This window comes from Vicugna pacos, chromosome 9, assembly GCF_048564905.1.
Source record: "Vicugna pacos chromosome 9, VicPac4, whole genome shotgun sequence".
NCBI lineage: Eukaryota > Metazoa > Chordata > Mammalia > Artiodactyla > Camelidae > Vicugna > Vicugna pacos.
Window position 1 is genome coordinate 64,755,070 of NC_132995.1, and position 11,210 is coordinate 64,766,279.

General features: G+C 44.4%; 1 protein-coding gene across 7 annotated transcripts in view; it reads left to right on the plus strand.

Moving 5' to 3' along the window:
• VAV3 (vav guanine nucleotide exchange factor 3) overlaps nucleotides 1-11,010 on the plus strand; it is a 387,336-nt gene extending 376,326 nt beyond the window's left edge. For all 7 annotated transcript variants that reach the window (XM_072968102.1, XM_072968098.1, XM_072968101.1 and 4 more), the window contains 2 exons: nucleotides 7,994-8,145; nucleotides 8,774-11,010. In XM_072968102.1, the coding sequence (XP_072824203.1) occupies nucleotides 7,994-8,145; nucleotides 8,774-8,815 (194 nt within the window). In that variant the 3' untranslated portion in view covers nucleotides 8,816-11,010. The remainder of the gene's footprint in view (nucleotides 1-7,993; nucleotides 8,146-8,773) is intronic.
• Nucleotides 11,011-11,210: the final 200 nt, after the last annotated feature.

Here is an 11,210-nt window from a genome sequence, read left to right on the forward strand (position 1 = left end):
ATAAATAATCTGGAATCTCTTGAACTGTCCAGTGATCTACTTGTCCATAACAAGGAAGGCCCCATATTCATGTTTTCTTGTTACTGGCTTTGTATGTTTAGACTGTGCAGTACTGAATTCAAAGTAGCTATTTTTAAAATAATTCTAAATACAAGTTTTCCTTGTCATATCATTGAATTTTAGGTTAAAGATTTGTCCATTTACCAGATGTCAGCATTCAATTAAATGAAACCAATCTGAATTATTCCTAGTTTTTTCAGTGACAACATATAAAATACACAATAAACACTATACATTTGAGGGAGACGGGGGAGCAGATACTTGATATTATGTCTATGAATGTTGCCGAGAGTCTCAGAAGACGACACAGCTAAGTTCTAAAATAAAGCCAGGTTCAGGATCACAAATTTAAATTAAACATTCATTAAATTCTCAGCCTGTTCTCTGCTGCTGGGCCATCTGTAGACAGTCTCGGTGAGAAGAACCTTGCGGATCTCTCACCAGAGTGTCCCACCCAGGAACGGAGTTCTTCAGAAAAATCTCTGGGCCACTGCTGGGCCGGGAACTCAGGGATCACTGGATTGATGATGGTACCATTGGTCCAACTGCCTGACAGTTTTACTGACAACCCTTCGTCACACAAATGAGTGTGAACACATAGGGTTGTTACAACTGAAAGCTGAGCGTTAGGCAGTGTCTATCCCAGAGAATAATTAGCAAGTGCTTTGCATCATGTTTAGTTGTACGTGGAATGGATGATTAATTAGTAGTTCAAAAATAGTGATTTGATATCCAGTACCTTAAGGAAAAGTGTTGACTGAGCTTGGTCTCTGCCGTGTACATACTCGAAATGTTACTGAAAACTGAGTGGATTTTCATTGCTCATAAACATGACCAGCCTGATCAAGGCAGAGCACAGTCCTCCAAAGCAATGCTTAGTCAGCCTTGACAACAGAACTCTAGGCGTCAGATACCCATCTCCTTGTGCTTCGCTCTGCTGTGAACGCTGCGTTCCTCTTTTCACTGACATACTTCTGTGCCTCTGTCTTCTCAGTCAAGGCTCAGAACTGAATAATACTCACTCACGATTTGCCAGTCAGTTGATTACAGCTATGCTGATGGCTTCTGTTTCAATTAGAGAACGTTAAACAAACAAAACCTGAAGTACACACTTGGAAAAGTTAGTAATATTTGATTGGACTTTTAACAGTTCCTAATGAGAAATACTAAGTCACTAAACTGTGAGCCACTTACTAACGTTCCATGAACGTTAGCCCATTTGAGTGCCAGACATCATGTGAAAAATAGCCAGACTTGCCTGGGTGTGATGACGGTCTCTCTGAGTAAGGCTCTCCTTAGGACTAAGGAGTGGAAAGTATTTGAGGAAGAAGGAAAGTTAGACCCTTAAATAAACCACGCAGTTTGCAGATGACTACTTCAATGAAAAAGGTCTCAACATAGATTTAATATTATCTCAGTGGAGACAGATATGAATAGACGTTCTTTGTCTCAAGAAGCTGCCTGATATAACGTGATGTACTGGCAGCAGGTGGGTAACTATGGCATTAGGTGGTGAAGTGAGTATTAGGCCAGGAAGTGAAAGGGATGGGGGATGAGAATCCCTCAACGTCCCCGTGTGAATGTCCTCAGCTGTTTCCAGGATATGTGCCTACTGATAATTCTTACATTCGTGACATCTTGGTATAGGAGGAGGAGTATGATGAAAACCTGTATCTGCATCTGTGTGTAGAAATAGGTGAATATATTCCAGCACGGACGTGAATGTTCTTCAGGTTAAACCACTCTGCAAAATACTTTTATCAAATACCTTATTGTGACATTGCTTACCCCTAGATTTAAATCCATACGTTCCCAGGGAAACATGTAACTTTATACTCTCGTCTCCATAGGTGCCAGGCATTTAAATGCTGTTTTCCCAGCTTACAGGAATTAAAGACCCGAGGGCAGTGAAAACTGACGTATAGAAAGGGTGACAACAACAAGTTGTGCTACAGAGTATAGAAAAGTAGAAAGCATCTCTATCAGTCCTTACAATGTTTGGCTGAGAGCGAGGTACCAGGAGACAGGAGTCAAAGGTTAACAGGTTCCTCCTACAAAGACTGCTCAGGCCCGCAGCGTGGTCAGCGCCGTGAGACACACGGCGCTCAGACGCTGTGCAGCATCTCAGGGACCAAAAGCACAATCGCAGGAGTATCGCTGGTAGATTATGGCCCTCGGGGGTTGCAGGGAATAAGACCCGAACACATTTCACATTCTTTCCTTTGTGTTGTGCTGGCTTTTGCTGGAAGTCTTTTTGAGCAGTTAAGTGAGCAGAAGATGAGCTAAACGAACAGAAGATGGAAGGAGCTTGCAGAACTAAATGTCCCGCTGAGAGGCTAGTCCGTTCAGCAGTGCTTGGCACTGGGCCTGACCCTGCGGGGAGGCAGACGCGCGGTGAGAGCTGGCCCTTGCTCTCCAGAATCAACCGCTAACTGTAGGAACAGCACAGGAGCACGCACAGGAATCACACAGCAGAACCAGCCAGTGCGAGGGTGTGTGCGCCCAGCAGATGGCTAGAAAGGACGGAAAAGGGGGCGAGTGTTGTCTGACTGGTCAGGGAAGCCGCATGGCAGGACCCGCGCTGAGCTCTGGAGACAAGGAGGTTAGGGTTCGTAGGGGGAAGGTGAAGGAGCAGCATTCCAGAACAAGCAGAAGTTCTGAGTTGAAACTGAAGCTGAGGGCATAGCGTGGGTGGGGTCATTAGGAAGGTGGTCTGAAGATGAAAAGAATTTGTGTAGGAAAGTGATGGGAGATTTGGTTAGGAAGGCAGGATATAGCCAGACTACAAATTGCCATGGAATTCAGGTCAAGAGTTTGGATTCTATAATTTAGGGAAAGGAATGAGTCAGTGTGTGGTGAGTAACTGAGAGGCGGTAGTCAGAACAGGATGGAAAGAAGTCGAAGCATGAGACCAGCTGGGAGGCAGCATCTTAGTCTAGAAATGGCTGAAGTACCTGAACTGGGATGGATGAGCTGAGGGTCTGGTGAGGGGATAACTTACATTTCAGAGGAAGAAGGGAGTGAAGAGAAAGAGCTGAACAGTATGAACAGTATACTGACCTTGCAAGGACAGTTTGCAAAGAGAACACAGGAGTCATTAAAAAAAATAACACAAAGGTGGAAGGTTGAGCTAGATTACAGGAAGGAAGATGATGAGTTTGATTCCAGACAAGTTAAATTAGAGATAATGGTTATACTTCACGCCAGTGTCTTGAAAATAAGTGAAATCAAAGACTGGAGTTCACATGAGGAACTAAAGTGCATCTGAGCATTTGTTCCATTCCCTGGGGAAGACGTTAGCGTGAAGCTGACAGAGGAGCTGAGCCTAACCACAGGGGGAAAAGCTAGCATTCAGTTAAGATTATAATTTTTAGATAAAATTCAAGATGGTTCACATTATACGTACTTGACATGAGTACAAATGCTTGCAAGGCTTTTGGGGCTAAGAGAGAGAGGTAGCACACTGATGTGATGTGTCTGGAACAGAGATTCACGTCCTTTGGTGAAGCATTATCCACGTTACGTCAGGAATCAGTATTTTAGAGAAAGATCATCTGATTTAATACATCTACCTGCTTTTGAGATTTAAATCTCATTTATTTGCGTTTTCCTGGATTTCTCATTTCTTCCTTCTAGAGTCAGCTTATCTTTTGTTATATTTGTAGGCTCTTGTCTTGAATTACCTTCATTAGAAATTTTGGGGAACTACTTTCTTCTTTGATTACTCAGTGGATAAATAGTCCCAGAGAGGGAATGAAGGATGGACCCTTGGAAAACAGGTCAAGGAGAAAATTCTAACACCTGCCAGAAGTAATGTGTAGAATGAGAAGCCCTGATTTAAGTTCTCACAGACATGGGGTGGGAATCTTGGCACCAGGTTTTCTGCCAGTAGTAGAGTTTGGGTGCCATTTTCCTCATTAAACTAGAGACAGCATCCTCTTCTCTAGCAGTAGATATCACACAATCTCAAGGAAAACAAGAAACCAGTTACACTGCATGGCAATAAATGAGAGTTGTAATGGCACATACCCCACTGCATTAAAAAAAAAAAGTTACTTGGAAAATGCAATTAGAAAAGGACCTTGATTATCAACAACGATGTACTTCAGGGTAGGTCAAAAGTAAATATGTAAGGCCATTCATGAGAAAAGTATCGTGAACGCATCCGTGTACATACGGAGGCTCCAAGAACCACCGAACCCCTCCAGTCGCCTTGCCCAGTCTGTCGGTTCGTATCTGGGAACCCCCTTCATGAGCTCCTGCTATTCTCAGTATCTCTAGCATCCCTTCCCAACAAGAGTATTAACTTGGGAAGGATTCTGTGGCTCTCAAATCAAGCAGTGACCTGAAGAGAGGCAAACTACATTGTGGCCTCACTGTGGTTCGCTTGGCCTACTTTCACCTCGTCCTTGGTTACTGAGAGATTTTTGTTACAGTTTAGATTAAGTCCCTCTGCGAGTAACAGAAATCCAAAGACCGTTGGCTCAAACATGATTGACATGTATTTCTTTTTCCCATAAAGACCTGGAAGTACTAAGTCCAGGGCTCTAGAGAAGGGCAGGTCTTCTCTGCTCCATAACATTTTCAGTAACCCAGGTTCCTTCAAGCTCATCCTTAAGGCGAGGTCTGCCTTCTCATGAACCAAGGTGGCAGCTTTCACGTTCCAGACAGCAGAATGGAGCAAGGAAGCAGAAAGAAGGGTGAAGGCCTGTGCCTGTTGCCTTACCAGGAAAGGTACCCGAAGCTGCCTCATGATAACTTTTACTTACATCTCTGTAGCAAGAACTTAGTCACAGCCTTCCTTCTGGGCAAACACAGCCCAACCAAATAACCTGTTCCACGGATGAATGGGAGAATAAATACTGGGAGAAAATCTGTAACCACGCCTTCCTTTTCCATCGCAGGGGCACCACGGTATCAGCAGGGAGTTTGAAAACTGTCAGTGGTGGTGCCTAAAACAGAGGGGTAGGTGCCGGGCAGCGCAGCGGCTAAGAGCCTGGACTCTGGAGTCACTCTGCCTGGGCTGGGATCTGGGTTTTTCTCAGATATGAAGAAGAAATAGTATGGGTACCTTCGTCTGTGAGCTGTTGTGATAATTAAATAAAACACTGAATATAAAACACTGAGCCTGGCATCGAAGACTCCCAAACCATTTGGTAATTATTAGCTCTTGTTATTAAAACAAGTTTTTGAGCATCCAAATATGCAGAGAAGTGCTCTGTACATTCCTCCAGTTGGAGGCTATATTTACTTTCTTCTCCGGATGTAAGATTCAGAGTGGTGTACATTTTATTTCTGGAAATAAGCCAGTATGTGCATGCTTGGTTGGAGGGTGAGGGTGGTTCCTACAGACTGAGTGATTTTCTTGAATTTTCAGTGGGCTCTGCATGTTTCACTGACACCACCCTGCAGGCTCTTTATATCAGTTTTGATGTGAAGCACCCTTTACATTAAGAATTTACAGGATCCCCTTCTCCACTGAGGTAACAAAGTGAGGTTTGGATACCACATCAAGAGGAGAAGGCCATCTCGGGATGGAATGGGCGCACTGTGTTCCCCTGTAAAGGGACAGCCCATCCTGAGTTGCAGAACTAATGTCAATCAGAATGCGAAAATCTGGCTCAATCTTCCTTTAGAAACGGTGACAGGAGACGAGGGGGTGAAAGCAAAGCTTGGTCTTTCAACTTTGATGTAACAATTTTCATAAGGTTCTAGACAGTGAAATTGCTGTGCTGAGATGTGTTTTGCCAAAATCTAAATGCTCTCTTGCTTCTCTCTCTCTCTCTCTAAGCCCCTTCTTTGTGCTGTGGGTTTTCTTTTGTAGCTCCTCCAGGCTCCAGCTTTGTCCCCCACTCTCCCACTCCTTTCTGGTCAGGTACTGCTCTGCTGCTTTTATGTGTCTGTTCCACTCGCTTTTGTTTGCAAATAAAAATATCCCGACTTCCGTGTGGCTTCTCATATAGATCCATCTCCTCGCCAAGCAGCCCCTGGCGTCACGTCCTCGCCATGCGCTTTCCCCGTCTCCGTCATCAGGTCACCGTCTGTCCTGACACCCTGCTCCCCTGGCTGTGCGTGTGTGCTCATGCTGTGTATCTCAGTCAGACGTTCTCCGCTTCATCAGTTGGAAGGCGTGCAGGGCCGAGAGGATAAAGGGGGGCTGAAGCACTCTGTAAAACGAGCTTTCGTGGAGATCAGAAAAGCCAATGTTCATGTATTTCCATGAAGAAAATAAATAGACCCAAAATCCCAACTTTTGCCTCCAAATCTAAGAGTAAAATTTAGTCCGCTTTGCTTTAAAGGCAGAACATGCCGTCAGTTTGAGCACCAGCATTCTGCCTAGATGTCGGTCATTAGCCAGAGAATGTAATGGCTGTTTATGTGACACACAGAGAAGTACATGATGGCTAGATAAACTGTGTTTCCTTACAGATTTTTAAAAATTAACCTGTAAGTCCCAGTGGAATAATACAAGTTAGGACTAGAAGGCCCTTAGGAGTCACCTAATATGACCTCTCATTTTACAGGCGAGAACAACATGGCCCAGAGGGGTTATAGGGATCTGTGCAAGGGCGCACAGTGAAGCTGGAGAGGGGTTTTTCCATCACCGGGGTGTTTTTATGTGCACGACTCTTAAGAGTTGTGCCCCAGTAATGGGATGGTTTTCCGTAAGAAAACTATGAAAGTGGTTTGTGTCTGAACAGTGAAATAAAATGTCCTATTTTCGCTCCCTTTACAGTTCTGAAATCTACAGCGTTGCTATTCGTTTATCTTATGATGGACACCTGGAGACTAAAAAAAAATTCTGTCATTGCAAAGCCCTGAAAAATAGGCCAGAGCTCCCTGTCTCCAAGCGGGCAGGCTCTTCTGGAGTGCCATGGGTCCTAACTGCAGCTGCCCTGGCACGGGGAGCTGTTAAAAACCCAGATGGGCAGCTTTTAGCTTTATTTCTTGTTCTTATACTTCAGTTCCTCTGCCATTTAAGGTTTATAAATCCTCACCAATCCCAAGTGAGTGATTCTCAGAATCACTGAACATGTAATAGAAAACACTTTATAACCCCAAGGAGCAACAGGTAGAGAAGTAAATATAAAATGTGTCATGAAACACTAGAGGTGAACACAGGTACAGCTCAAGCAGAGTTTGCCTTTCAAGACAGGGCAGGTGAGGGCAGGAAGGTGATTAGCTCCTTTCCTACCATAAAAAATAATAATAATAAATAAATCTGAATATAGCAGGTGAATGTCGTGTTCATCCAGTGTCTTATTTTTGATTGCATACTTCAGTAAAGGTTTTCTATTAGGCAGTCTTTGAAAGAAAGAAGATAAATGGGTGGTGTTTATGTATTCTTTCTGTAAAACCTGATTTAAGCTTCTTTACAAGTGAAATTATAAAAAATAACTGTCCCTAAATAGTTAAAAAAAAAAAGCTGTTTGGGGAAGGAAGTTCCATTTAACTAGAAGTGATGACATGGATTCCACAGACTTTCAGAGCAGAGGAGTTGGTTGTTTTGAGTCTTAGTCGAAAAGGTTAAAAGATAAAACTATAAAGCTTTTACCTTTTAGAGATCCTAGTTAAAAGTGATCACTGTGCCGTCAATAGGAAATTTATGCTAGTTATCTTAGATTCTGTCTCCTTAGATAGTAACTTAAATAATAGTCTTTTTTTTTAACTACAAAAATTACTCCCTGTTTTGAAGTCCCTATAAAAAATGCGAAAACAGAACAGTGGTTTTTTTAAACTTTGTGAAATGAACTTGACTGCAACTGACTGAATTGAAACAGCAATTCTGCTGCTTTCAAGCCCCTCTGCCATTCTCACTGGTCTGTGATGGAATCACGGCCGCGCATTTTGATTGCATCCATGACATTCATCTGGTTAGGTTCTTGTGGTCAGTAAACTGCAAATCAGTTCTGACTCTATCATTTCTTTACAGTGTTAAGTCCGAAGGTGCTGGGCATTGCCATCGCCAGGTATGACTTCTGTGCAAGAGATATGCGAGAACTGTCCCTGTTGAAAGGAGACGTGGTGAAGATTTACACGAAGATGAGTGCGAACGGCTGGTGGAGAGGAGAAGTGAATGGCAGGGTGAGCCGTCCCTCCCCACGTGCTTGTCACGTGAACGACGTGGGCGGGGCAGCCGTGGGCACCTACGGTGGTGCTGGGGGCGGGGGAGCCCCTATAAGCATCCAGCCCTGGCTCCAGAGACGGGGGGGGGGGTGTTCCACAGTGAAGTTAGTCACACAAGGACAGTGTGTTGAGTGACTATGACAGTGCCATAAAGAAGGTTTTCTTGGGCAAGTTTGGTGGCTTCCGGTTGGGGAAAGGGTTGAGGAGTTTATCAGTTCTTTTCAGTCTCTAAGCCACCTTTTAAGTCTAGAGTTACATTGGAAAGAGTGGGGCATAGGACCTCTGTCTTTGTATCTTGTTCTGCTGCAGAAACAGGAAGCATTAAATAGTAGAGCAACGTTAGTTTATGTATTTCTTTGTGTGCTGGCAGATTAGAATACCACTGAAGCATATTTTATTCCATCATGGCTATCATTCACTCTGCTGGGCTTTTAGGAGTAGTTTAAACCAATCCTCTTCACCTGCAGTGAGCATAAAACCCCAGCTTAATTTCAGGGTGTTATGAAAATGACATGCTCTGTTTGCAGAACCTTTGAAGTGCCAGATACAAAGTCACGTTGCTGTGTTGGTGGTTTTTCTTTTCCAGGTGGGCTGGTTTCCATCCACGTATGTGGAAGAGGATGAATAAATTCCAATCCAGCGTTGCACCCTGCACCAGGACTCAGAGAAAGGATAAACAGGAGCCTGCGCAGCATTATGAATTCACTGAAGGGTGTAAGAAGCTGCCTTTCTGGCTATTCAGCACCCTTCCCCCCGTCCCCTCCCAAGTCCTAACGCTGGGATTTCTAAAGATGCTGCTGCTGACAGATTAATGGCTTGCCTGGAGCTGCACAGGAATCAGCCTGCCATGCCAGTCTGTCACCGCCGGAGACCAGGGCAGAGCCAAAAGCCTTTCTTCCCAGAAGAGCCCTGCACACACACACTGGCTCATGTTTCTTTTTACTTCGTCTAGTCAGACGCCGTGAACGCCAGCCGTCAGTAAATGCTTAGCACGTATTTACTTTCTTCTCACGCGCCATTCACCAGAATTTCTGATGGCACAGAGCAGCAGCAGGTTGATTTGCCCTTCCGAGCGTATATTAAAATTAAGAGTTCTGCCACTGGGGCGGCTTATTGGAAAGGTCCAGCAGCACTTGTCTTAAATTGCCTCACAAGGTGGCTCACTGCCTGGCAAGCACTTTCTTCCCAGACGTTACTCACGGTAAAACATGAGAGGCAGAGGTTCAGGTTTGCCTCTTAAGTGACAGATCGCAGGGGGGTTAACTATTCATCTCATGTCCTGATTGTATTTGCAAACTTCATAAAAAGAAAACCTACGAGAGCGTGCACAAAAGAATGTCTTCCTATTAAATCTTCAGAACCTCCCTGATTTCTTAGGGTTACTGTGGAAATGTGCTTTATGAGAGAATCTTGGCTGAGAACGTTTTAGGTAGTTGTCAATAACCTGCACTAAGTGTGGCACTGTTTACAGAAACAGATCAAGGGCTGTGATTTTTAAGTAAGTCGTTTTAGAGAAGCAACATCTATTAACATACGCTTTTTTCTCCCCCACCACCTCTCAAGCCCCCCCACCCCCCGAAAAATACCTGGGACCTACTTGGTGGTTCTCACATCTCCCTGGAGTATTTGCAGTAGCACAAACAAGGCTGTTGAGGATTTCTGAAGGAAAGCACAGCGAGGTCCTTTATGCATTTCGGGGACAGGAGGAGGGTCCCTAGACTTTTCTGGTCTTACAGTGAGTGGGCTTCCGGCTCTGAGACTCTTCCCACCTGCAGGCCATTTCTGGGTGTGTGTTAACTGGTGGGAAGGCCAGTTAGTGGTGCATTTATTTGACCAAGTCTTCACTGTTCGTGTGAGGAGTCTAAGTCCATTCTCCCTGGGACGTGCAGAGTGCCCAGTCAAGACAGCCAAGTTGACAATAACTTGGCCCTTTCCTGATGAAGTATTTTCCCCACGGCAGAAGTCATGTTCTGACAAGAGTCAGAGAGTGTTTCATGTTTGAAGAGAACATTAGAAGCATTAACGTAATAGAACCAAACTAGGAACGATTTAGTTCAGAAATTCTGGACCATCTCTCAGTGCAGTGGGCGTGGCTGGCCTCCTCCCCAGCCCAGCAACGCGCCAGGACGATGTCCAGTGAACACATCCCCACTCAGAGACCCTCGTGGGCCAGGACTTCTCAAATAGGGTAGATTCAGGACCTTTACCTCAGAATTATGTAAACTGTGATTGTGTTTTAGAAAGATTTGCTAAAACCAGTTAAGCTTTTGTATATGTGTAAATGATCATGAAATCGAGCTTTATAAAATGTTCTGTACAGTCAGGTCATACCCTCAAGGGGTATCCTGGAGTGGATTCTTCCCTATGAAGTCTTATCTGCAGCTCTGTCTGGGGAGTGTTCCGCCTGTTACTGTCTGCCAGATGTTTTTCTGGAGAGAGCAGTTTCACACACGTGGAAACACTCCTGCGCACAGCGTTACAGCTTATGCGGTTTCTTTGTTGTTTTAGCCAACAGACCACCTCCCTTGCGGTGGCGTGTTGTCTTCTTGCTACATTTCATGGACCTGCGGGTTTCCCGGCAGAGGTTACTAAAGCCCTTTCTCATGATGTTACCGGTTACATCTCTATGTTTCATACTCTGTACTGAAAATTTTAAATGCTGCGAATGTGTGTAGATTTCTAATACCAAAGACAGAAGTAAATGTTTTTCCAGATACTTTGTCTTGCCTGTATGCAGCCCCGTGCAGTAGGGTGAATTAGAGTGGTGTTTCACTTTGTAATATTTTGTAAATATGTCAATACAATAAATAGTTACTACTTGCATTCAGTTGATTGAGAGCTGAAGACTCTTTCCATTGAACAGTTCCATACACAATTCAACGTATGCCAGCCAAATAAACATGGGCCCGGAAGCCCTAACTTTGATCTGGTGTAACTCAGGACTGCTGCCTGAACGGCTGTGAACAGTGACCTGTAAAGACATACTCAGTGGTTGCAAATAACATCCACCGACACGCTAACCC